The sequence below is a fragment of the Bos javanicus genome, chromosome 7, assembly GCF_032452875.1.
Source record: "Bos javanicus breed banteng chromosome 7, ARS-OSU_banteng_1.0, whole genome shotgun sequence".
Lineage (NCBI taxonomy): Eukaryota > Metazoa > Chordata > Mammalia > Artiodactyla > Bovidae > Bos > Bos javanicus.
In genome coordinates, this window is record NC_083874.1 from 17,304,318 (window position 1) to 17,331,892 (window position 27,575).

General features: G+C 43.4%; 1 protein-coding gene across 10 annotated transcripts in view; it reads right to left on the reverse strand.

Moving 5' to 3' along the window:
• Nucleotides 1–21,350, reverse strand: part of ADGRE1 (adhesion G protein-coupled receptor E1) — a 72,386-nt gene extending 51,036 nt beyond the window's left edge. For 7 of the 10 annotated variants that reach the window (XM_061422414.1, XM_061422412.1, XM_061422416.1 and 4 more), the window contains exons 1-7: nucleotides 21,248–21,350; nucleotides 16,514–16,576; nucleotides 12,802–12,834; nucleotides 9,036–9,182; nucleotides 5,424–5,579; nucleotides 3,028–3,174; nucleotides 397–543 (exon numbers count right to left, since the gene is read on the reverse strand). In XM_061422414.1, the coding sequence (XP_061278398.1) occupies nucleotides 397–543; nucleotides 3,028–3,174; nucleotides 5,424–5,579; nucleotides 9,036–9,182; nucleotides 12,802–12,834; nucleotides 16,514–16,576; nucleotides 21,248–21,278 (724 nt within the window). In that variant the 5' untranslated portion in view covers nucleotides 21,279–21,350. The remainder of the gene's footprint in view (nucleotides 1–396; nucleotides 544–3,027; nucleotides 3,175–5,423; nucleotides 5,580–9,035; nucleotides 9,183–12,801; nucleotides 12,835–16,513; nucleotides 16,577–21,247) is intronic. The other 3 variants (XM_061422410.1, XM_061422407.1, XM_061422409.1) reach the window with 3 other exon arrangements.
• Between the last annotated feature and the right edge of the window lie 6,225 nt (nucleotides 21,351–27,575).

A 27,575-nucleotide genomic window follows, 5' to 3' on the forward strand; every position in this document is an offset into this window, starting at 1 on the left:
AGTGGATCTTCTAGCCCCCAGTTGAACAAGCTCAACTGGCACTTTGTGGAACAAGGTCAAGTCATCCTCACCAAAGTCAGCCCTAATACCAGATGCATGCACGTATGTTGCTTCTCATCTGTTTCTCCCCACCCTCAACAAAAAGTTTCAGGAGAACAAATGTTTTGCCTGTGTGACTCCCTGCAGTATCCTCCATCCCTCGAATAGTGCTTTTCTATATAGCAGGTGCTCAAGAAGTGCTTGTTGAATGAACCCATGAATGGATGAATTGGCTTCAGTTCTGCAGACAGGACTTTGAACTCAGCTGAGACCTACCTCAACTTCTAACTCTTCCTCCAGCACTGCTGTCTTTCTAAACAGATTGGAGTTGATTCCACAGAAGACACCTGCACCAACCTTGACATGTCTCCCCTGGTCCCTGGAAAGTCTTCTTTCCACTTCTGGAGTTATATCCTGGGTTGCAGGCACAAGAGTAGCTTCCAAGACTGTTGTGGCAAGTCGAATGCTCTGGGCAACTTCTGGGATTGGCACATTCATCCACATCTGGTGAGTAGAAATGAAAACCCAGTTCAAGGCAGAGGAAGAAGAAAGGACAGGGGACTGAAACAGGAGACTCACTCCACCTGTTCGCCACCTGATGCTCCCAAATACCCAGATTTTCCCCTTCTCCAAAACTTCCCTTGCAGTTAGCCATGACGCGAGAATAAATTCTGGCCAACTGTATGCACACAAAAGGGTGGAAAATAGTTTCAAGCCATAATGATCATTGATTGCAGAAATGGCTGTCATCCTTTACTCCTCCCTGTGTCCACACCTTGGGATGAGCTTTGTGCCACACAATGTGACCTTGTCACTCTTCTCTTTAAGATGTGGGGTTTGGTTCACCAGCTCTTCACTCTATCTGGTTCTGTGACTTGCTTTCAACCAAGAAGTACAGCTGAAGGAAAGTGGTGCCAGTTCCAAACTTAGACCCCAAGAAGCCTATTTGTTTCTGCTTATACACTGGGCCCCTTGCCTCTACCATATGAACAAACCCCAAGCTAATATCAAAAAAAGACAAAGTGGAAGAGAGATGGGTCATCCCAGATGAGTCCCAGATATGTGAGACAGCCCAGCCAAGATCAGCAAAGCTGACACACAACTGACCACAAACACAGGAACAAGCCCAGTGGAGACTTAAAGACCTGACCAGCAGAGCCCAACTCAAAGTGCCAACACATGGTCAGGAGACAAATAAATGGTGTTTGTTTTAGTCACTAACCTATGGGATGATTTATTACTCCGCAATAGCTAGCTGCTACAAATAGACCAGAAGCATCAGCTGCTGCTAAGTCACTCCACTCATGTCCGACTCTGGCGAATCCATAAACGGCAGCCCACCAGGCTCCCCAGTCCTTGGGATTCTCCAGGCAAGAACACTGGAGTGGGTTGCCATTTCCTTCTCCAATGCATGAAAGTGAAAAGGGAAAGTGAAGTCGCTCAGTCATGTCTGACTCTTGGCGACCCCATGGACTGCGGCCCACCATGCTCCTCCATCCATGGGATTTGCCAGGCAAGAATACTGGAGTGAGGTGCCATTGCCTTCTCCAAGAAGCATCAGAGATGACTTCAAATATCTCCATTCAAAATCAGGGAGAAAATCATAATCTCTACCTCATAGCATCATCAAATGAAGTTCTTAATTAATTGAATAGGTAAAGAAGATCAGCTTCTCTACACATTCCCTGACTGAGGATGTTAGAGCTGAATTCAACTTGGTAGCTGCAATGGCAGCTTAACAGTTGGTGCACTCAGAATGCTCTGGGAAGACCCCACTGGAAAGACATTCATTAACATCTGAGGAGCAGTGGAGCAGAGTGAGCAGGTAAAAATTAGGTGTCTAAGGTAAGAACACATATGTGCGCATGAGTGCTAAGTCACTTCAGTCATGTCTGAATCTTTGTGACCCTATGGGCTGTAGCCCACCAGGCTACTCTGTCCATGAGATTCTCCAGGCAAGAATACTGGAGTGGGTTGCCATGCCCTCCTCAAGGGGATCTTCCTGACCCAGGGATCAAGCCTGTGTCTCCTGCATTTGTAGGCAGGTTCTTTAGCACCTGGGAAACCCCCAAGAAACTTATGCACCCAACACAATCAGACCTGCCCACAAAAAACCCATGCCTGAGAGCCTGAGCACATTACCTGTACAGAGGAAATGACCTGGCTTTCCAGGGATCCGATTATTTCCAGAGACAGAGTTACAAATTGTCTTCATCTTGTGAAATAGTTTGCATTTCCCAAAGATACTAGAAACAATGTCTTTCATTCCTAATGCCCTTAATTCAATGTCCTTTCTTTGATACTCCTTCCATCAAGCAATGAGGTTTATATTTCCTCCCCTTGAATCACAGCATGCGTGTGACTGTGGTGGTGGAGACACCAGCTCATAAAAAGACCATGCTAAGTCATCACACTATCACACACTTCCACCTGGTTCTCTTGAGATGCCCATGCTTGACTCAGCTGCCATACTGTGAGGAAGCTCAACTAGCCATGAAAAAATGCAGCTCTCAAGGAGAAGAACTCAGACCTCCAGCTTCCAACTCTAGCAGAGCTGCCAGCCAACAGCCAGCACCACCTTCACCATGTAAGTGAGCCCCTTTCAAAGTGGATCCTCTAGCCCGCAGCTGAGCCAACACAACTGTCACTGCATGGAAGAATGTCAAGCCGTCATCAGCAAACTCAGCCCAAATACATGATGGTGTTTTGTTTGTTGTCTGATTCTCTCACCATGATAAGAAGTTCCAGTAGAATAAATGCTTTTTTCTGTGTTATCACAGTATCTTCCATCCCTAGAATAATGCTTGGCATATAGTAGGTGCTCAAGAAGTGTTTGTTGAATGCATGCATGAATGAATCCATTGCTATTGGCTTCAGCTTTGCATATGAGGGCTTTGAACTCAGCTAAGACCCACCTCAACTTCTCCCCACCACTTCTGTCTTTTCAAACACATTGGACTTGATTCCCCAGAAGACCCCTTCAAATACCTTCACACATCTCTTTTAGCCCCTGGAAACTTTTCCTTCCACTTCTGGATTGAAAACCAGGGTTGCAGACACAAGAGTAACTTCCAGGACTGTTGTGGCAAGTGGAATGCTCTGGGCAACTTCTGGGATTGGCACATTCGTCCACATCTGGTGAGTAGAAATCAAAACCCATGTCAAAGAAGGAGAAGCAGCAAAGATGGGACACTACAAACACGAGATTGTCTCCACCTGACATGCCCCAATATCCAGACTTTCCCCTTCTCCCTAACCTCCCTTGATGTTAGGCATGGCCATGAGAATACATCGGGCCAACTGTATGCACACAAAAGAGTGACAAATAGTTTCAAATGATAATGATCAGTGATCGCAGAAATGGTTGTCATCCTTTAATCTTCCCTGTGTCCACACTTTGGGATGAGGTTTGTGCTACACAGTGTGACCTTGCTACTATGCTCTTTAAGATGTGGGGTTTGGTTCCCAGCCCTTGACTCTAGCTGGCTCTATGACTTGCATTGAATCAATCAATACAGAGCAAGCAACATGGTGTTACTTCAAAACTTAGATCTGGAGAAATCTATGTGCTTCTACTCCTACACTGGGCCCGTTACCTCTGCCATATGAACAAACTCCAGGATAATAAAAAAAAGACAAGATGGAAGAGAGATGGATCACCCCAGATGAGCTCCAGGTATGTGAGACAGCCCAGCCAAGATCAGCAAAGCTGACATGCAACTGCCCAGAAACACATGGAGACCAGCCCAGTGGAAACCGAAAGAACTGACCAGCAGAGCCCAATCTAAACTGCCAACACATGGAATGCAGAGAGCTAAATAAATGGTTGTTGTTTTAGTCACTAACTCTCAGGGTGATTTTGTTACTCAGCAATAGCTAACTGCTACAAATAGATTGGAAAAGTCATAGATGACTGTAAATATCTCCAACTCCAAGCAAAGAGGATATGATAAGGGCTTGGCCACTCCATGCCTTGCTTGATGGAGTCACCCTCCCTTTAAATATATAATAGTGCTGCAGCAGACTCGGGAAGATGGAGCCCTTATCTCTTCATGAGAATATTCTGGCTGCAGTGTGGAGGATAAATTTGATGGAGTAACACTAGAAAAATGGAGAGACTAGTGAGGTGGCTACAGTACTAATGATGGTACATAAACCAAGGAGAGAGAAAAGTGGAGAGATTTAAGACATATTTAGCAGATAGATTGCCCAGTGACATGATGACAGATTTAATATGAAAGGGAAAGGAGGATCAAGAATAATTCTCAGGTGGGACTTCCATGCTGATCCAGTTGTTAAGACTCAGCACTTCCAATGCAAGATGCGTGGGTTCAGTCCCTGGTGTGGAAACTATGACCCTACATGCCATGTGGAGCAGCCAAAAAGTATTAAAAAAAAAAAAAAAAGAACTCTCAGGTCTTCATTTAAATATCTTTTAGGAAAAAGTTTTGATGTTTGGTTCTGAGCTTTCCCCAGGACTACTGACATTTAGGACCAGATTATTATTGGTTGTAGTGAGGCTGCTCTGTGCATTGGAGGATGTTTAGCAGGATCTCTGTTCTCTACCCACCATATGACAGTAACACCAACCACCCCATCACCACCACCAGTTTGGACAACCCAAAATGTCTCCAGATGTTGTTAATATCTCCCCTCAGGAGTGGAAAGATGTGAATCATGTTAATGATAGAGTTCCCTGTTCCTCTCAAGTACTGCCTGATTCACTGCTTAACTCATAGTAGACACTCAAGAGTGAAGAGTGAAGCGAAAGTTGCTCAGTCATGCCTGACTCTTTGTGACCCCATAGACTGTCCATGGAATTCTCCAGGCCAGAATACTGGAGTGGGTAGCCTTTCCCTTCTCCAAGGTATCTTCCCAACCCAGGGATCAAACCCAAGTCTCCCGCATTGCAGGCAAATTCTTTACCAACTGAGCCATCAAAGAAGACCAGTAGATACTCAATGGGAATTCAAACCCATGTTCTTCTACTTAATAACTGTGTCTCTCTGGACAACTGACTTTACCTCTCTGAGCCTCAGTTGGATCATTCCTAAAATGAGGACCATAACCTTTACTTCATAGGATCATCAAATAAAGTTCTCCATTAATTGAGAAGGTAAAAAAGAAGATCAGACTCTCTATACTTGCACAGATGGCATTTTTTAAGGTGAATCCCACTTGGCAGCTGCAACAGTAGCTTCCCAAAGAGTTGGTGCACTCAGAATGCTCTGGGCAGACCCCATGGGAAAGGCATTCATTAATGTCTGAAGAGCAGTGGAGGAGAGTGAGCAGACAAAACATTAGTTGTCTAAAGTTAGAACACACATTCCTAACAATAGGAGCTGTCCACCAAAGACCCATGCCTGAGAGTCTGAGCCCCTTACCTCTACAGGTGAAATGACCTTGCTTTCCTGGGATCCAGTTATTTCCAGTGGGAGAAGAGAAACCAGTCATACAGCTGCACCTATATCTCCCAGGCAGATTTCTGCAGATTGAGTTAGGGCCACATGGTGTGGGACTTTGAGAGCATTCATCTATATCTGGAGAGAAAAAGAGTCAGAGTTACAAATCTTCTTCAAATACAGTTTGTATTTTCCAAAGATGGTTGAAACAATGCCTTCTATTTCATATACCCTTAATTTAATGCCCTTTTTTGGTACTCCTTCTATCAAGCAGTGGGGTCTATATCTCCTCTACTTAAATCTGAGCATACTTGTGACTATGGTGGTGGTGACACTAAGTCATTAAAATTACCATGATAAGTCATCAAAATATTGCACACTTCCACACCTTCTCTTGAGATGCTCATGCTTGACTCAATTGCCATACTGTGAGATGCTCAAGCATGAGATGCTCATGCTTGACTCATGCCATACTCAATAAGCCATGAAAAAAACAGCTCTCATGGAGAAGAGCTAAGACCTCCAGCTCACAGCCCTGCAGAGCAACCAGCCAACAGCTATCACCAGCTTGCCAGCCTTGTGAGTGAGCCTCCTTCAAAATGAATCCTCTAGCTCCCAGTTGAGCTACTTCAACTGACACTGTGTGGAACAAAGTCAAGCCATTGTCAGTGAACTCAGCCCAAGTAGAAGATTCATTCAGGAGCAAAATAAATGATCATTGGTGTTTTAATGCACGAAGTTTGCTGCTACCCAGAAATAGATAACCAGAACATTTTGCAAACCCATTATACAAATTTACTCATTGAAGTGCCAATAGAATTGTGCAGTCATGGTACCATGGGGTGAAAAGAAAAAAAAAGGAAAGTGAAAGTCACTCAGACATGTCCGACTCTTTGTGACCCTCTGGAGCCTGCCAGACTCCTCTGTCCATGGAATTCTCCAGGCATTTCTACTGGAATGGGTAGCTGTTCTCTTCTCCAGGGGATCTTCCTGACCCAGGGATTGAACTCAAGTCTCCTACATTGCAGGCAGATTCTTTACCATCTAAGGGGTGGTCCTCCCCTAATTTCCTTCACCCCTGCTCTGCCAAATCACCCTAAATAAACACTTTTTATGCACTTGTCATGCAAATAGTAATGTTCATTCCAGCCTTAAGTAATGAAACATTAGAACCACCTAATTGTCCATCAACTGCAGGGTGAGTAAGTTTAGAGCTGGCATAAGGAATAAGGTAGCACATTCCTTCATTTGACAAGAAACTATAAAATATTCACAATGTATTAGGTACCACAGGTCAAAGACAGAGTAGATAAGGTTCTTATGTAGTATCCACCATTTTCTAGATGAGAAATGTTGCTTCTATCCTTTATCTAAAAACAAGAGCCCAAAAGGCTGCTATGTTTACTGAATAACCCATAAACTGTAGCCCAAAGATTTTTTAAAAAATGTTTGTGCAGATGGCCAATAGACACATGAAAAAATACTCAGCATTGCTAATTATCTGAGACATGAAAACCAAAATTACAATGAGGTACCACCTCACACTGGTCAGAATGCCCGTCATTAAAAATTCTACAAATAATAAATGCTGGAGAGAGTGTGGAGAAAGGGGACACTTACACACTGTTGGTGGGAACGTAAATCGGTGCAGCCACTATGGAGAACAGTATGGCAGTTCTTCAAAAAACTAAGAACAGAATTGCTTATGATCCAGCAATTCCACTCCTGGGCATATACCAGGACAAAACTATAAATCAAAAGGATACATATACCCCAATATTCATAGCAGCAGTATTTACAATAGCCAAGACATGGAAGTAACCTAAATTTTCATTGACAAAGGAATGGATAAAGAAAGTGTGGTACATATATACAATGGAATATTACTCGGCCATAAAAAAGAATAAATGATACCATTCATAGCAACATGGATGAACCTAGAGATTATACCATGTGAAGTAAGTCAGACAGAAAAGTACAAATACCATATGACATATGTGGAATCTAAAATATGACACAAATGAATTTATTTACAAAACAGAAATAGACTCACAGATATACAGAACAGACTTGTGGTTGCCAAAGGTGGGGGTGGGTAGATTGGCAGTTTGGGATTAGTAGATGCAAATTATTATATATAGGATGGATAAACAAGGTCCTACTGAATAACACAGGGTTAGGGTTAGGGTTATGGTTTACTATAGGATATTCAATATCCTATAGTAAACCATAGTGGAAAAGAATATATATAATGCCTGAAACTAACATAATATTGTAAATCAACTATATTTTAATAATAACTAATTTTTTTAAGAAAAGGATGTTTGGAGCTCTCTGGGAACTATAATAATGGAAATAAATTATTAAATGGAAATCTTGTTCAGAGCTCAATATACTATAGCCCATGAATCAAATCTGAACTGTCACCTGTTTGTATAAATACAGTTTTATTAAAACACACCTCCACTCATTCATTTATGTATCACTGATGGCTGCTTTTGTACTACAACTGGAGTACTGAGTACTTAAGAGAAAGATCATACAAACTGCAGTCTCCAAAATACTTACTATCTGGCCCCTTACAGAAATAGATTGCAGACCCTTGCAAATTATGTCAGAGGCATGGTCAGATCTTTACTGTCAAGAGGAGAGTTTGGGTCTAAATATAAGGAATATAGACCAAAAATTTAGCTCATTCTAGAAATTATTTTAATTTCTATTATTTATATTAACAGTAGCTCTTGGGACTGTACATGTGCCTAGCACACTGCATACATTACTGCATTTAATCTTCTCAAATATCCTTTAAGGTAGGTACTCTTATACACCCATTTTACAGATGGAAAGATTGAAGCTTAGAGAGATTAAATACATTTCCCCAATGTCTCACATCTGGAGTGTGACAAATAGGTAAGTGGTTGAGAGACTGCCATTAAACTCAAAAAGAACTGGATTTGGATTCCAGTTCAATTGTTCAATGACCCTAAACAAGTCATTTTAGCCCCCCACACCTCAGTCTTCTCATCTGTACAAAGGAGATCATCACAGTGCCTATACTATGTGAAAATGCACATAAAGACCTTCACCCAGGGCCTGGTACTCAATACATATTAGAAATTACTTGCATGAAGAGGTGACAGGAAGAAAATCAGTGTTTATTTCTGTATATTGACATACAGCATAATTTTCTTTCTGTTTTTATGAGAATTTTTTTGCCAGGTCTTAGTTGGCAGCATGCAGGATATTTAGTTGCAGCATGTGGGATCTAGTTCCCTGACCAGGGATAGAACCCCAGTCCCCCTGCATTGGGAGCATGGTGTCTTAGCTGGACCACCAGAAGTTCCTCTTTTTTTATTCTAACACTTATCTCTAAAATCATTAGTGTTTAATGACCAGGAATTATTTTTATAATAGAAAGAAATTAAGAAAGAAAGAGAGAGATGGGGGAAGGAAGGAGGAAGGAGAGGCAGAGGAAAGAAGAAAGAAAACAATGCTTGGGGATACCTACCTACATCTGCTGCCCAGCCAGCTTCTATCTGATTTTACTACCAAATGCTGGGGAGGAGAGGAGGGTTTGATGGGACATGAACTCACCTTTGCATTCCACTCCTGGGCCCTTAAATGTCTTCAATCCATTGCTGGACAGAAAGCCTCTTTTGCAAGAGCAGTAGTAACTTCTTGAAGTGTTGGTGCAGGTTGCATACGCTGGACACATGGTGGTATCTGTACACCCATTCCCATCTAGGCAACGGAGAAGAAGGAATTTGGGTTAGAGCCCCGAGTGGAGCAGCAAGGGAGAGGAGGAAGGTTGATCCCTGGCTTGGAAAAATCTCCTGGAGAGGGGAATGGCTACCCACTCCAGTATTCTTGCCTGGAGAATCCCGTGGACAGAGGTGACTGGCAGGCTACAGTCCATGGGGTCACAAAGAGTCAGACACGACTGAGTGACTAACACAAACACACACACACAGAACAGTTCAGAGATTTTTTTTTAATTAATATATCTATTTTAATTGGAGGCTAATTACTTTACAATATTGTGGTGGTTTTTGCCATACATTGATATGAATCGGCTACAGATGTACATGTGTCCCCCATCCCGAACCCCCCTCCCACCTCCTTCCTCATCCCATCCCTCTGGGTTGTCCCAGTGCACTGACTTTGAGTGCCCCGTTTCATGCATCGAACTTGGAGTAGTCATCTATTTCACATATGGTAATATACATGTTTCAATGCTATTCTTTCAAGTCATCTCACCCTCACCTTCTCCCACAGAGTCCAAAAGTCTGTTCTTTATATGTCTCTTTTGCTGTCTCACATATAGAGTCATTGTTACCATCTTTCTAAATTCCATATATATATGTTAATATACTGTATTGGTGTTTTTCTTTCTGACTTACTTCACTCTGTACAATAGGTTCCAGTTTCATCCACCTCATTAGAACTGATTCAAATGCATTCTTTTTAATGGCTGAGAAATATTCTATTGTGTATATGTACCACAACTTCCTTATCCATTAATCTGCCAATGGACATCTAGGTTGCTTCCATGTCCCAGCTATTGTAAACAGTGCTGTAATGAACATTGGGGTACACGAGTCTCTTTCAATTCTGGTTTCCTCAGTGTGTACGCCCAGCAGTGGGATTGGTGGGTTGTATGGCAGTTACATTTCCAGTTTTTTAAGAAGTCTCCACACTGTTCTCCATAGTGGCTGTACTAGTTTGCATTCCCACCAACAGTGTTAGAGGGTTCCCTTTTCTCCACACCCTCTCCAGCATTTATTGCTTATAGACTTTAGGATCGCACCCATTCTGACTGGTGTGAAATGGTACCTCATTGTAGTTTTGATTTGCATTTCTCTGATAATGAGTGATGTTGAGCATCTTTTCATGTGTTTGTTAGCCATCTGTATGTCTTCTTTGGAGAACTGTCTGTTTAGTTCTTTGGCCCATTTTTTGATTGGGTCGTTTATTTTTCTGGTATTGAGCTGCATGAGCTGTTTGTACATTTTTGACATTAATTCTTTGTCAGTTGCTTCATTTGCTATTATTTTATCCCATTCTAAAGGCTGTCTTTTCACCTTGCTTATAGTTTCCTTCATTGTGCAAAAGCTTTTAAGTTTAATTAGGTCCCATTTGTTTATTTTTGCTTTTATTTCCATGACTCTGGGAGGTGGGTCATAGAGGATCCTGCTGTGATCTATGTCAGAGAATGTTTTGCCTATCTTTTCCTCTAGGAGTTTTAAAGTTTCTGGTCTTACATTTATATCTTTAATCCATTTTGAGTTTATTTTTGTGTATGGTGTTAGAAAGTGTTCTAGTTTCATTCTTTTACAGATGGTTGACCAGTTTTCCCAGCACCACTTGTGAAGGAAATTGTATTTTCCCCATTGTATATTTTTGCCTCCTTTGTCAAAGATAAGGTATCCATAGATGCACAGATATATCTCTGGGCTTTCTATTTAGTTCCACTGATCTATATTTCTGTCTTTGTGCCAGTACCATACTATCTTGATGACTGTAGCTTTGTAGTATAGCCTGAAGAAACCAGGAATAAAACGACCATATGACCCAGTAATCCCACTACTGAGCATAGACCCTGAGAAAACCATAATTCAAAAAGACACATGTATCCCAATGTTCATTGCAGCACTATTTACAATAGCCAGGACATGGAAGCAACCTGGATGCCCCATTGACAGATGAATGGATAAAGAAGTTGTGGTACATTTATACAATGGAATATAACTCAGCCGTAAAAAGGAACAAATTTGAGTCTGTTGTAGTAAAGTGGATGAAACTAGAGCCTGTTTTACAGAGTGAAGTAAGTCAGAAAGAGAAAAACAATATCATATACTAAAGCATGTGTATGGAATCTAGAAAAATGGTGATGATGAACCTATTTGCAGGGCAGGAATAGAGATGCAGACATAGAAAACAGACTTATGGGCACAGCAGAGGAACGAGAGGGCGGGACAAACTGAGACGGTAGCATTGACATAGGTATGCTATCATGTGTAAAATAGATAGCCAGTGGGAAACTGCTGCCTAGCACAGGGAGCTGAGCTCAGTGCTCTGCGGTGTCCTAGTTGGGTGGGATGTGGAGAGGGGGCCCCAAGAGGGAGGGGATATATGTGAAGCTGATTCACTTCACTGTACAGCAGAAACCACCATTGTAAAGTCATTAGACGCCAATTTAAAATTTAATTGATTTTAAAAACTATGAAAATTATGGCTTTTCGTTACTAAGGTCTTGAGAGCCAGACTCTTTGTCACCTACAACATGCCTTGTTTATTTCCCTTCCCTGCACAATGCCTCAGATTCTATCTTTCTTCTCATTTCCAGCTTCCTCTTTCATCTGCAGAGGCAAAACTTCTCTGTGCAGATTTCCGGTGTATTACCACTTGTGATCTCTCAACACTGAGTTTCCTATTACTTTCCTCTAGCTCTACTTCTCATAACTCAAATCCATCCCAAACCAGAGTAGCAACACCGTCAGTCCTGTGTGACCTGTGTCAGCCTTCCTGGCTCATCTTCGACCTGGTCCCACTAGCCACGTTCACCTTTGCTCAGTTCTCCAAATTTTCTCTGGTCTGCAGATCCTGCCAGAATCAGGCGAGCCAATTCCTTACAATAAATCTTTACACATATTTATATGTGGGCTTCCCAGTGGCTCAGACGGTAAAGAATCTACCTGCCAATGCAGGAGACCTGGGTTCAGTCCCTGGTTTGGGAAGATCTCATAGAGGAGTGCATGGCAACCTACTCCAGTATTCTTGCCTGGAGAATCCCATGGACAGAGAAGCCTGGTGGGCGACAGTCCATGGGGTCGCAAAGAGTCAGACACGATTGAGCGGCTTTCACTTTCACTTTTACTATCTCTGCTCCTTGCTGTTAATAAACATACTCCCTTCTGAAATGCTCTGTGTCTGGAAATTCTTTTCCAACATACGCTCGGACTGCCATGACAGTTGCCATGATCATGAGCCCTAAATCCAAAATTCAGACCCAGGAAGGGCGATTCCACAGCCCATCTTGTGACAACTCCACATGGAGTTGAATCCTCACTTTGGTGGTGCTAGTGGTAAAGAACCCATCTGCCAATTCAGGAGAGATAAGAGATGCAGGTTGAATCCCTGGGTGGGGAAGATCTCATGGAGGAGGGCATGGCAACCCACTCCAGTATTCTTGCCTGAGAATCCCATGGACAGAAAAGCCTGGTGGGCACAAAGAGTCGGACATGACTAAAGCGACTTAGCACACACGCATTACACTATACATAGTAATCAGGTGACAAAACCAAGAGATGGAGGCACTTGCCCAAGGTCTAATTGCCTTCAAGCTGGGGGAGTCTCTTACCAAGACTCGACGATGACCACCGTGGCTGTTCATCTGCAAGAAAAGAAGAGTCAGTAGATTTTTTGAGAGCTGGCCATGCCCCATTGTCTCAAACCAGGCTCCTTGTTTCCCTGGGCACCAGTGATCACGGTGGTGAGTTGTGAAAGTGGGAGTGGAGATGTAAAGAGGAAAACCCAGCCTCTTCCTGAGGATTTACGTTCATCAGGTAGGTGGAAGGAACTCCTCATGAATTCTTCACACCTTGCCAGGTAACAAAGGGTGGATACCAATGTTCATGGCAGCACTATTTATAATAGCCAAGACATGGAAGTAACCCCTGTCCATCCACAGATGAATGGATAAAGATGTGGTACATATATACCATGGACTATCACTCAGCCATAAAGAAGAATGAAACAATGCCATCTACCACAACAGAGATTATCATACTAAGTGAAGTAAATCAGAGAAAGACAAGTATCATATGACATGGCTTATATGTGGAATCTTTAAAAATATAATACAGACAAACTTATTTACAAAACAGAAATAGACTCACAGACATAGAAAACAAATTTATGGTTGCCAAAGTGGAAAGGGGATCAGGGAGAGATGAACAAGAACTTTGGGATTAGCTAATGCACACCATTGTATATAAAATAAACAACAAAGACCTATTATACAGCACAGGGAACTATATTCAATGGCTTGTAGCAACCTATGATGGAAAAGAATATGAGAAGATATATATATATATATATCTCACTTTTCTGGACACCTGAAACTAACACAACATTGTAAATTAACTATACTTCAATTTTAAAAACCAGTTTTTAAAAAGGGGTACATGTGTACTAAGTCACTTCAGTCACATCCAACTCTGTGTGACCCTATGGACTGTAGCCCTCCAGGCTCATCTGTCCGTGATATTCTGCAGGTAAGAATACCGGAGTGGGTTGACATGCCCTCCTCCAGGGCATCTGCCCCACCCAGGGATCCAACCTGTGTCTCTTACGTCTCCTTACCTTTCTGGATCTGCAGGCAGTTTCTTTACCACTAGCACTACCTGGGAAGCCCTTAAAAAGGGGGTGGGGGAATTCCCTGGTCCAGTGGCTGAAACATTGCTTCCATCGCAGGAGCCACAGGTTTAACCCCTGGTGGGGGGACTAAGCATGCTGTGCAGTGCAGTAAAAAAAAAAAAAATTTTTTTTAAATGGGTAGGGGGGCTAACAGCCATTCCCCCTTTCACTTTACCTAACTGGCATCCCATCTCACACTGTCTCGCTGGCCTGGAAGCACTGCTTGACAGACTTGGGAGTATAACAGCCTCTGGTGTGATTCATATTCCAGAGCTCCTGGCAGGATCAGGCTGTGACAGAAACTTTCCTGAAATATCTTCTGAATGACTTGTTCTTCCCCCTGCTCAATCCCTGTTCCCCTTCCTCCCCTACAAGTGTCTCCTGGGAGCCCTCCCTTAGTAAGTTACTCACAAGAATCCTCATCTCTGACTCTGCTTCTTTGGAAACTAACCAAAAGCAGGTGCTGGTCCTGAAAGGGATGACAGAGGATGGTTGGATGGCATCACCACCTCATCGGACATGAGTTTGAGCAAGCTCCTGGAGGTGGTGATGGACAGGGAGGGCTGGGGTGCTGCAGTCCATGTGGGTCACAAAGAGTCGGACACGACTGAGCAACTGAACTGAACTTTATTTCCTTTTTTATTGTAGTTGATTTACAATGTTGTATTAGCTTCTGGGATATAGTAAAATGATTCATATATATACATATATGTATGTATATATATTCTTTTTCATTATATATTATTTCAAGATACTGAACATAGTTCCCTGTGCTATACAATAGGACCTTGTTGCTTATTTATTTTATATATAGTGCTGTGTATCTGTTGTTTCATTTGCTTTCATCTTTTTCTAAGAAGATAATAATTACTTATTGTAAAAAACTCAAACAATGCAGAAGTATATAAAATTAAAAGTGAAGATTTCCCTGTGCTCCATTCTTATACCAAGAGATCACCACTGTCAAAAAGAGTGAATACTTCCAGATTAGGTCCTGTTCACAAACTCAGTCATGTAAATATGTTAAATATGAATAAATGTATAAATTCACACAATTTTCTTAATGTGAATGGTATCATGCAATATACAGTCCAATACAGTAGATGACTGTTTATTCTGAAATCTATTAAAATTAAGTAAAATGAAGCATTAATTCTTCAGTTACACTAGCCACACTCCAAGTTCTCGGGAGCTCCACTGACTAGTGACTACTGTAGATCTAGAACATATTCACTGAAAGTTCTTTTCAACCACTCTGTTCTGCTTATAACTTTTTTCTCCATGCTACAGTAAGTCTTGCAAACCAAGAGCAGCAAAATTTGCCAAATGTTGAAGTTGGGCAATATGTACATGGGAGTTTTTTATACTATTTTTCCTACCTTTGAATGTTTATTTCTATAATTTAAAAAAAGTAAGAAAATAATGTTTTGGGCAACTTGCCAAGTCAGTTCACATGACTGAACTCATGCTTTCCAACAGCTGCCTAGTATTGCATTAAAATGGGCTGTAACTGTGCCAGAGATAGCTCAGTAGCCCAAGATCAAACAAAAACTCCACACTTTCCTTTCTGTGGTGTAACATTGAGAGTAGAAGGCAGCTACCCAGCCATGGACTACATTTCCCAGCTCACCTTGCATCCAGATATGGTCATGTGACCCTGAGTGGAAGTGACAAGTGTCACTGCTAAGCCTGGGTTTTAATAACGTGCTTTCTCCACTATCTGCAGAGACTCCAAGGCACTAGTGTGGCTGAGTCACAAACAGAAAGCATCTGGGTTCCTGAATCAGCTCATGTAAGAAAACCACCCACTAGCAAGAGATATCCTCATTGGACTCTTGAACAAACAAGAATTAAATTTCTTTTTCTTAAGCCACTGACGGGGGTATATTTGCTGCAGTAGCTTGGGGTACTCTAACAAATGCAACAAGTTTTCCAGCCAGTTCCCAGGGGTAAATATACATTCGTTTACTCCAGTGTTGTTACCATGCTTTACCAATGGACAGAACACCTCATTCAGAGTCCATACTTCACAGCTGCAAGATCCCACAGGCTTCCCCTGTGACAACACCCACACATCATCTTGGTAGGAACAAGAGTAGGGTGAGAAAATTTGAAAGATTAACTCTTCCTACAATATAGACTGAGTTTCCCAAACAATGCTGAACCAGAAAACAGACACTGACAACATTAAGAACTGACAGTGTTTCTCTTCCTGAATCCAGCAGGAGCTTGTGTGGAAGATGAGAATACTTAACAAAGCATCCAAAAATGCATTTCTTTTCACATTGAGTTGTAGTTTGATAAAACTCCATATGCATTCCCATGCCACCACCATTTACGAAGCCAGATGATTGACAAAGTTACCTCTTTGGGTTTAAGCTTCACAACATTCCTATGGGATAGGAACCCTTGTTACCTGTATTCTGCAGCTGAGGAAACTGAAGATCAGAGAGGTTGTGTGACTTGCCTGAGGTCACACAGCAATTTTAAGGTACGAGGAAAAGAGCTCAGGTGGGAACCTGGACACGGGATGTTATCCCTTTCTTGGCCACTGACTAGCTCGTGGCAAGTGTCCAGCAGTGGTGCAGCCTCCTGGGACAGAAGTGTGTCCTCCTCACCACATTGGGCATATGGAGTCTCTTTGTCCAACTTACGCCTTGTCATTGATCCCAGTGTGGGTAATGTGAGCATTCCCCAGGTGTATATACCACAACACCCTGTGAAGAAAGAAAAACACCATGATGCATCAAGAAGTTCTTTGGACTCAACCTGAAAAATTACTCCTGGACTGGTCTCATAGAAGCAGGGCTTTTTAAAATATTTATTAGTTTATTTGGCTGTGCCAGGTCTTAGCTGCAGTACACTGGATCTTTGATCTTCACTGTGGCTTGCAAACTCTTTAGTTGGGCCATGCAGGATCTAGTTCGCTGATCAGGGATCCAACCTAGGTCCCCTGCATTGGTAGCTCAAAGTCTTAGGCACTGGACCACCAGGGAAGTCCCTAGAAACAGGTCTGATGAGCCTAAATGAAAGCCCCGGCTGAGTGACAAGCATGAGTGATTATACAGTCTTCACAGCAACCATTCCTGCTTTCCGGCACTTCATCTTTTTTTTTCACTTTGTTTGTATTACCTTCATTTCCTTTTCAACTACAAAGAGTTCCAGCTTATTTTCAAAAACATGCATTTTTTTTTCTGGGCTTTGAAATGGAGCAAAACCCTACAGTCCTTGTGCCTTCCCCCAACCTCCATGTCCTCTGCCTGCCTTTTATCTGTGGAAAATTTGAGTTAAAGGATAAGTTCAATCCAAGAAATGAGAACAGGCAGAAACAAAGGAGAGCAAATAATGATTAATGCAGTCATCAAGCATAGTCAAAGACTTTCAGTTCCTTCTCAAGGGCTACAGACAATTTTCTGAGCCACAGCCTGTGAGCTGTCTTATTCTGAAAGCCCCACCAGGTGGAGAAGTTAACCACATGAGGGCCAGACAGTACCCACGGCATAAGCTGCCACAATTCTGAGAACTGGCCTCAAAGAAATGGAAATAAACTGATCCTGGAACTGAAGACTGACTGTCCCTAAAACAACTCAAACTCTTTAGGGTCGCAAAGAGTTGGACACGACTGAGCGACTTCACTTCAAAACAACCAAGATGACCAATCTGAAGATGACTGTCAAAGACGACCGCGCTGTTTCTGCGTGTAGCCTCCTCCTTCTGTCCATGAAAACTCTTGTCCCACTGACTGCCAGTGTAGGGGAGTTGGCCTTTGGGCAGATGTCCGCCCTCCCTCCTCAGTTACCAACATTGAAATAAAACAAACTTTCTGCCAGCCTGGCCTTTTTACTGGCTTTTGAGCAGTGAGCAGCTGAGCTCACCACCTTTCTGTAACAGGCTGTAAAACTCAAGTTTATGAACCAATAAAATCAGAGTTATAAGGCAAAATAGAAAACGTAGACCAACACAATGGAAGTCCACCTTCTAAGTTCTCAGGTTCCAACCTGTATCTGCCTCAGGGAGGTTTATCCTTACACTTTCAGTTTATTTCATGCCGGAGAAGGAGGCTCTACAACTTTTACGCAAAGAAATTTCAATGCTTTAAAACTATAATCATGTTTCAGTGGTTGTAATTACTTAAATAAAATTACTAACTTAGAGCTTGGGTTTCTCTATCTGTTCAAGTTTTTTTTTTTTTTTTTCTAAAACATACATTTAAACAATCATTCTCAAAGGGAATAACCTCTAGTCAAGGCTATGGTTTTTCCAGTGGTCATGTATGGATGTGAGAGTTGGACTGTGAAGAAAGCTGAGCGCCGAAGAATTGATGCTTTTGAACTGTGGTGTTGGAGAAGACTCTTGAGAGTCCCTTGGATTGCAAGGAAATCCAACCAGTCCACTCTGAAGGAGATCGGCCCTGGGATTTCTTTGGAAGGAATGATGCTAAAGCTGAAACTCCAGTACTTTGGCCACCTCATGCGAAGAGTTGACTTATTGGAAAAGACTCTGATACTGCGAGGGATTGGGGGCAGGAGGAGAAGGGGACAACAGAGGATGAGATGGCTGGATGGCATCACCAACTCGATGGACGTGAGTCTGAGTGAACTCCGGGAGTTGGTGATGGACAGGGAAGCCTGGCGTGCTGCGATTCATGGGGTCGCAAAGAGTCGGACACGACTGAGCGACTGAACTGAACTGAACTAAAAAGGCAAACCTTGGCTCTTGTAAAGAGATGAAAAAAAATCTTGCTGTTTTATGTATAGAACACATACATATATGCATATAATATATAAATAAGTATATAGTATATCCATAGAGCTGCCATGTGTTAAGTGTTAGTTGCTTAGTCATGTCTGACTCTTTGTGACCCCATGGACTATAACCCACTAGGCTCCTCTGTCCATGGGATTCTCCAGGGAAGAATACTGGAGTGAGTAGCCATTCCCTTCTCCAAGGGATCTTCCCTACCCAGGGATCAAACCCAGGTCTCCTGTATTGCAGGCAGACTCTTCACGATTTGAGCCACCAGGGAAACTCATAGTATATCCATAGTATTAAATTGGATGGGAGGGTAAGATGATTCTTAATTTTATTTTGGCCATGCCGCTCGGCACAGGAGAATCACAGTTCACCAATGAGGGATCACACCGGGGCCCTCTGCAGTGGAAGCACAGAGTCTTAACCACTGGAGCACCAGGGAAGTCCACAATTCTTTTTTTTTTTTTAATGTCTAAAAGGCAGTTCAGCTACTCCAGCATTAAGCTCTTCTCTGTCACCACCACTACCACCATCATAATCACATCATCTTCATCATCACCACTACCACCACCGTATCTTTGCCATCATCGTTATCTTCAGCATCACCACTGTCACCACCACCACCATCATCATCACTACCATCATCACCACTCTTTGCATATTAAGGGCAGAATTGGAGTGCTAGTGGCCAGCACTACTGCTGACACTTCAAAGAACAAGTCTGCATTTTAGCACTTGAGGTCCACAGGCGACCTGCTCCTTCTAATGCAGCCTGCCAGTCAGCAAGTCCCAAGGAACCTAACTCCCACCTTTCTTATTTTTTTTTTTTTTGAAAGTCACTCAGTCGTGTCCAACTCTTTGCGACGCCATGGACTATACAGTCCATGGAATTCTCCAGGCCAGAATACTGGAGTGGGTAGCCTTTCCCTTCCCCAGGGGATCTTCCCAACCCAGGGATTGAAGCCAGGTCTCCTGCACTGCAGGCAGATTCTTTACCAGTTGAGCCACAAGGGAAGCCCAAGAATACTGGAGTGGGTAGCCTATCCCTTCTCCAGGGGATCTTTCCTACCCAGGAATTGAACCCAGGTCTTCTGCATTGCAGGTGGATTCTTTACCAACTGAGCTATCAGGAAGCCTTATCTTTAACTGAAATTCTCTTGCCCTTTAATTATTTTAGAGGCAACAAAGCATCATGTTTAAGCATATCAGCTCTAGTGTCAAAATGCTTGTGTTTAAAAATTTGTTATAAGAGGACTTCCCTGGTCATCCAGTGATTAGGACTCCAAGCTTCCAATATAGGGAACTCAGATTCAATCAGGGAAGTAGATCCCTGGGAAGTAGAAGGTGATGGCACCCCACTCCAGTATTCTTGCCTGGAAAATCCCATGGACAGAGGAGCCTGGAAGGCTGCAGTCCATGGGGTCGCTAAGAGTCGGACACAACCGAGCTACTTCGCTTTCAATTTTCACTTTCATGCATTGGAGAAGGAAATGGGAACCCACTCCAGTGTTCTTGCCTGGAGATTCCCAGGGATGAGGGAGCTTGGTGGGCTGCCGTCTATGGGGTCGAACACAACTGAAGCGACTTAGCAGCAGCAGCAACAGATCCCATGTGCCGAAATCAAAAAAGATTCTACATGCCACAACTGAGACATGGCGCAAACAAATAAATAAATAAATATTTCTGTAAAAAAAAAAATCAAACCCAGAAAAAGCTGACATCTGAAGAAAAAGAACAAGGTTGACTCCATCTCACTGTTCTTCAGAAATAGCTTCCCTGACGTCCCCCTTCACATAATCCCTAGTCACACTCTATGGCAATTTCTTCCCTAGCAATTGTCATTCCCTGAAATGCTTTTATTTGTTATTTGGAGCAGCAGAGTTTAGAAAAAAATTGCAGGCTCCACAACAAGGTTGTTAGTGTTAGTTGCTGGGTTGTGTCTAACTCTTTTCGACCCCATAGACTGTAGCCAACCAGGCTCATCTGTCCAAGGAATTCTCCAGGCAAGAATACTGGAGGGGGTAGCCATTCCCTTCTCCAGGGGATCATCCCAGCCCAGGGATTGAACTTGCATCTCTCACATTGCAGGCAGATTCTTTACCATCTGAGTTACCAGGCTGCCCAGTTTTAAATCCTGGCTGTAACCCCTTACTAGCTAAGTGGGCTTGGGCAAGTTATTTCATCTCTGTTGCCTCATTTTTCTCCTTTGTAAAATGGGATTTTACATGACCTGATATCAGAGGAATTTAGTGAAGGTTGAATGCAGTCTGTTTGAGGAACTTAGAAGGTTGCTATTACCGTCAGAGGTAATATTTCCTTTCTTCCTGCCTCCTCCTGCCGGTATGTCAGCTTCTCAAGGGCAGGAACCTTGTCTGTTCATTCACAGCTCTATCCCTGGTGCCTAAAACAGCACTTGGCACATAGTAGGTGCACAGGAAATACATGCCAAATGAAGGACTGTAACAAAACCCTTCCCTGATGGATGAATCCCCTGGACTGACTTTTTGGTCAAAGCTTCCCCAGTGAAGTTGTACAGCATCCAGCCTAGAATCATGATGTCCTGGCTGGACAGTCGAGGTCCCCCGTCTTCCTCAGAGTCTGTTTCCCCCAGGCCTCCTATTCCCCATCACACTCACCCCAAAAGAGGAGAAAACTGAAGCTCCACATCGTGCAGGTCCTGCCATTCAAAGAGGAGTACTTTCCCCCTGTTCCCAGGCTTTTCAACAACTGAGGGCGTGGAAAGAAGGGGAGGGCAGAGCGAGAATTGCTCAAGGCAGCCAGAGCATCACGCCCTTTTCTGCTGAGTTGCCTCTACTCAGAAAGGACACTCTGACAAGGCTCGAAGTCTTTCCTTTCTCCACAATGAAGATAAGATCATCTGGTTAGTGTGTCATTGTGTGGGTCTATCTCCCCCTCTCTCTCTTTTCTTCCCACTCACTTTTTCCTTACCCCTACCAAGATCTAGCTCCCATCTCTCATCACCTTATTTTATTGCATGCATGCTAAGCTGCTTTAGTCATGTCCAACTCTTTGTGACCCCATGGACTGTAGCCCTACAGGCTCCTCTCACTGTGGGATTCTCCAGGCAAGATTACTGGAGTGGGTTGCCGTGCCCTCTTCCAGGGGATCTTCCTGACCCAGGGATTGAACCTGCATCTCTCGTGTCTCCTGCACTGGCAGGCAGGTTCTTTAGCCACTGAAGAAAGCCCATTTATTTTATTGTACCCAATAATAAATAAGCTACCACTACCTAACCTCAAGGAAGCAAGCCCCAAACTCAAGGGTCCCCTCTCAACCTGCCCCATACAAACATCATAGCCATCAAGCATCAGACACTGTGTTAAACATGTTTCCAATAAAATTTTATTTCATCATCATTCAATGTAATATAGTAGGGATTCTTACCCCTGCCTATTTCACCAAAAATAAAAAGTACAATTAGAGTGGAAACCAAGGGCTTCCCTGGTGGCTCAGTGATTAAGAACCAACCTGCCAATGCAGGAGACAGGTTCCATCTCTAGTCAGGGAAGATCCCATGTGCCAAGAAGCAGCTAAGTCCATCCACCGTAACTACTGAGCCTGTGGCCTAGAGTCCAGAAGCTGCAACTACTGTAGACCAAGTGCCTTACAGCCCTTGCTCCACAGCAAGAGAAGCCAGAACAGTGAGAAGCCTGTGCACCACAACTAGAGATTAGCCCCTGCCTTCCACAACTAGGGAAAAGCCTGTTCAGCAACAAAGATGCAGCACAGCCCAAAATAAATAAGTAAAATTACTTTTGAAAAACGGAAACCAAGGCTTGGAGAGGAGACGTGACTTGTCCAAGATTACCTGGACCCAAGATTTGAATCCAGGATCGTCTGACTCCAAGGTCTAGAGTTTTCACCATTTTACTTGCTTTCATTCCCCTACAATATCTGGTCACTGGACAGTGATACTCATATCCCATTCCTAGTACCATCCCCAACCCAGCACACACACACACACACACACACACACACACGCCATCTCATAAATATGGTGATCTAGGAATGTCTTAGTTCAGTTGCTCAGTCATGTCTGACTCTGCGACCCCATGAATCGCAGCACGCCAGGCCTCCCTGTCCATCACCAACTCCCGGAGTTCACTCAGACTCACGTCCATCGAGTCGGTGATGCCATCCAGCTATCTCATCCCCTATCGTCCCCTTCTCCTCCTGCCCCCAATCCCTCCCAGCATCAGAGTCTTTTCCAATGAGTCAACTCTTCACATGAGGTGGCCAAAGTACTGGAGTTTCAGCTTTAGCATCATTCCTTCCAAAGAACACCCAGGACTGATCTCCTTTAGGACGGACTGGTTGGATCGCCTTGCCATCCAAGGGACTCTCAAGAGTCTTCTCCAACAGCACAGTTCAAAAGCATCAATTCTTCGGTGCTCAGCTTTCTTCACAGTCCAACTCTCACATCCATACATGACCACTGGAAAAACCATAGCCTTGACTAGACGGACCTTTGTTGGCAAAGTAATGTCTCTGCTTTTGAATAAGCTATCTAGGTTGGTCATAACTTTCCTTCCAAGGAGTAAGCATCTTTTAATTTAGGATCCCCCAGATTTAGACACTGAGACAAGGATTCTAGTGAAAGCATTGGGTTGGCCAAAAAGTTCTTTGGGGGTTTTTCATAATTTTATAGTTCATCAGAGAGGTGACCCCGGAAAACTCCAGCTGAGGATGGGGGAAGTGAGAGAGGGAAGGGAAAGAACATACAGTAGATGTTCTCAAGCAAGTTATCTAGTAGAAACTAAAACTTAAGGTGGCTGGGGACTTCTGGAAGGCAGCTTAGAGCACACTCTTCAGAGTTATCGCAACTGAGGGGCAAAGGAGTTGGGGTATTTATTCACCAGCTACTGTAAGTCATTGATTAAGGCTGTGTCAACCCCAGACTTGGGCTTCCCAGCTGGCTGAGTAATTAAGAATCCACCTGCCAAAGCATGAGACGCAGGAGACTCTGGTTCAATCCCTGGATCAGGAAGATCCCCAGGAGGAGGAAATGGCAACTCCACTCCAGTATTCTTGCCTGGGGAATCCCATGGAGCGAGGAGCCTGGAGGGCTATAGTCCATGGGGTCACAGAGAGTCAGACACAACCAAGCAGATGAGTGCATGCACGCACGCGCGCACACACACACACACACACACAACCCAAGACCTGGCCTCCAAGCAGATAGAATGGGCTCCAGTTCATAACGTACCAATTGGTAACAAAATGCTGTGACTGGCAGGTGTTAGTCTAGCATGCCTTGAAGGATTGAGGGTCACGGGTGTGGGCAGGCTCCCAAAACATCTGCTCTAAGCTAAAACTGAGGTGCAAAGACCACCCCTGTGTTTTTGGAATGACAGTTCCACTTTTATTTTTTAAACAGTTTTAATCCCACGGATGGAGGAGCCTGGTAGGCTGCAGTCCATGGGGTCACTAGGAGTCGGACACGACTGACCGACTTCCCTTTCACTTTTCACTTTCATGCATTTGAGAAGGAAATGACAACCCACTCCAGTGTTCTTGCCTGGAGAATCCCAGGGACGGGGGAGCCTGGTGGGCTGCCATCTATGGGGTCGCACAGAGTCAGACATGACTGAGTGATTAAGCACAGCACATAGCCAATTAACAAACTATGTTGTGATAGCTTCAGGTGAACGACAAAGGTACTCAGCCATACATATACATGTACCCATTCTCCCCCAAGCTCCCCTTCCATCCAGGCTGCCACACAATATTGAGCAGAGTTCCCTGTGCTCAGTAGGTACTTATTGGTTATCCATTTTAACAGTGCGTGGAAATGCAGAGTCTTCACCACTGGCCCACCTGGGAAGTCCCCCTGCTTGTTTTTATATTCTCGTTTTTGCTCTGTGCAAGGCAAAATATCTACCTTGGAGTTACGATGACTGAAGCAGATTCATCAATGGTTCTGACCATTCATCAAGAGACCCTACATGGTGAGGCTGCAGTTACAAGCCCACAAAGTCCACTGAGAAGGAGAATAAGCAGAGCTGTGTCATGTTTAAGAGAGTTGGACACGACTGAAGCGACTTAGCATGCATGCATGCATTGGAGAAGGAAATGGCAACCCACTCCAGTGTTCTTGCCTGGAGAATCCCAGGGACAGAGGAGCCTGGTGGGCTGCCATCTATGGGGTCGCACAGAGTCAGACACGACTGATGCAACTTAGCAGCAGCAGCAGCAGCAGCAGAAGAAAAAGATAAACACAAGATTCTGGCATCAGATTGTTGGGGGTTCAGATATTGTCTGCACCACTTGCTGGTTATGTGTGATCCTGGGCAAGTTCTTTTTTTATTATTTTTATTGAAATATAGTTGATTTACAATTTGTGTTATTTCAGGTGTGTGTAGTAAAATGATTCAGATATATATTCTTTTTTAACATTCTCTTCCATTATGGGTTATTACAAGATATTGAGTATAGTTCCCTGTGCTATAGAGTAGGTCCTTGTTGGTTACCTATTTTATATATAGTAGTGTGTATATTTCGACCCCAAACTCCTAATTTATCCCTTTTCCCTCCTCCCCTTTGGTGACCGTACGTTTGCTGTTTATGTTGATGGGTCTGTTTCTGTTTTGTAAATATATTCATCTGTATGATCTTTTAGATTCTACCTATGACTGACATCATAAAACATTTGTCTTTCTCTGATTTATTGTATTAATATTTCACTTAGTATGATAATCTAAGGTGTCGAGACCAGCTCGAAAAGCAGGGTTTTACAAAAGCGTGATACAGCGGGAGAATGAGAAACGAGACACAAGAATGCAGGGAAAAGCGAGGATCAGGGGACCAGCATCACTCCAAAGTGAAGGTGCCGAAACTGAAGTCAAGCCAGCTCTCAGCCATGAATGAAAGAATATGCAGGGAGTTAAACCAGAACTCGTGTGGCCTTCAGGGCCAAAGAACAAAATGATCATTAACCATTGAGTAATTAGGAAACAGTAATCAATAACTAATCAGTAACTAAGACTAATATTCTTATCTATAGATTTTCCACCAGATACGTAAAACATGTGACTCTGAGATGCCAGTTGAGAAGCAGTCTGGGGTCAGTTTTCTGACCCCAGGATCATATCTTGTTTTCAAGATTATGAACTGTTTCCTCTGGACTTGTTCCAAGAGTCTCAAGCGTTATAGCATCCAGTTTATCATTATAAATTTCTCTTGCGGCCCTTGCCAGGGGCTGCTTTTCTTTTATTCTTCCTGTCTCCTACACTAAGTTCCACCCATGTTGCTGCACCTGGCATTTCATCCTCTTCATGGCTGAGTAATATTCCACTCTGGGCTTCTCAGGTGCTGCTGCTAAGTCACTTCAGTCGTGTCCGACTCTGTGCGACCCCATAGACGGCAGCCCACCAGGCTCCCCCATCGCTGAGATTCTCCAGGCAAGGACACTGGAGTGGGTTGCCATTTCCTTCTCCAGCGCATGAAAGTGAAAAGTGAAAGTGAAGTTGCTCAGTCGTGTCTGACCCTCAGCGACCCCATGGACTGCAGCCCCCCAGGCTCCTCCGTCCATGGGATTTTGCAGGCAAGAGTACTGGAGTGGGGTGCCATTGTGATAAAGAACCCACCTGCCAATGCAGGAGATGCAAGAGATGTGGATTTGATCCCTGGGTCAAGAAGATCCCCTGGAGGAAAGCACAGCAACCCACTCCAGTATTCTTGCCTGAAGAATCCCATGGGCAGAGGAGTCTGGCAGGCTACAGTCCATGGGTTGCAAAGAGTTGGACACGACTAAAGTGACTTAGCATACACACACACAATATTCCAATGTATAAACATATCACATCTTTATCTATTCACCCATTAATGGACATTTACGTTGCTTCCATGACTTGGTTACTGTAAATAGTACTGCTATGAACATCGGGGTGCATGTTTCTTTTGAATTGTGTTTTTCTCAGATAAATGCCCAGGGATGGCATTTCAGGATCATATGCTAACTCTATTTCTTCATTTTTTAAGGAAACTTTCTACTGTTCTCCATAGTAGCTATGTCATTTACATTCCCACCAACAATGTAGGAGGGTTCCCTTTTCTCCACACCCTCTCCAGTGTTTCATTTCTCTCTGCCTCAACATTACCATCTATAAAATGGGCTTGATAATAGCAGGCTCTATCTCTTGGGGTTGAGGTGAGCATCAGAGGAGTGGCTGTGGCATTCTTAGAAGAGAGACTGGCACACAGGGAAAGCTCCAAGTCTTGGCTGTTACTCAAATTCTTTGATATTCTTCCCTTCAAGAGGGGGAACCTAATCCTTCCCTTCCTGGGTATGAGCTGGACAGAGTGACTTGCTTCTAAAGATCAGAAAAAGGAAAGATGTGACATTGTGTGGTGTCCGAGGCATCTGAGATTGTAAGAGTTGTGGTGGTTTCCCCTCGTTCTTTCCAGGATAATCCACTGGGTGGGGTGGGGGAAGCTAGTTTATCATGTTGTGGGAACACTCACCGCTGTGGAGAAGCCTGCAAGAGGGGGAGCTAAGATTCCAACCAATAACTTGACAATGATCTCCTGAGAAGACCTGATCCAGCTCTATCTACTTAAGCCACCTTCCGACTCCCAACCCTCAGAAACTGCAAAGAAAATAAAAATGTGTTGTTTTAATGCTGTTACATTTGGAGAGCAACTTGTTACATAGCAAAAGCTAACTGATACACTTAGAAACAATAATCCTTGTCAGTTTTTTTTAAAAAGGACAATCATTACATCACAGGGTTTAAAGTTTAACGTGATAAAACCCTAAATCCTTCCTAACCAAAAAAAAAAAAAAAATGCTCAATACTATTAGTTATTATTGACATTATTATTATCCCACTGTGCCAAGTGGTCACAGTTATTCATCAAAGGTGTGGTCTCCGTAATGACTGAATTGGAAGTCAGCAATTTCATTTCAGGCAGGACTTTCCAGTATGTGTGAGCTGGTTTAGA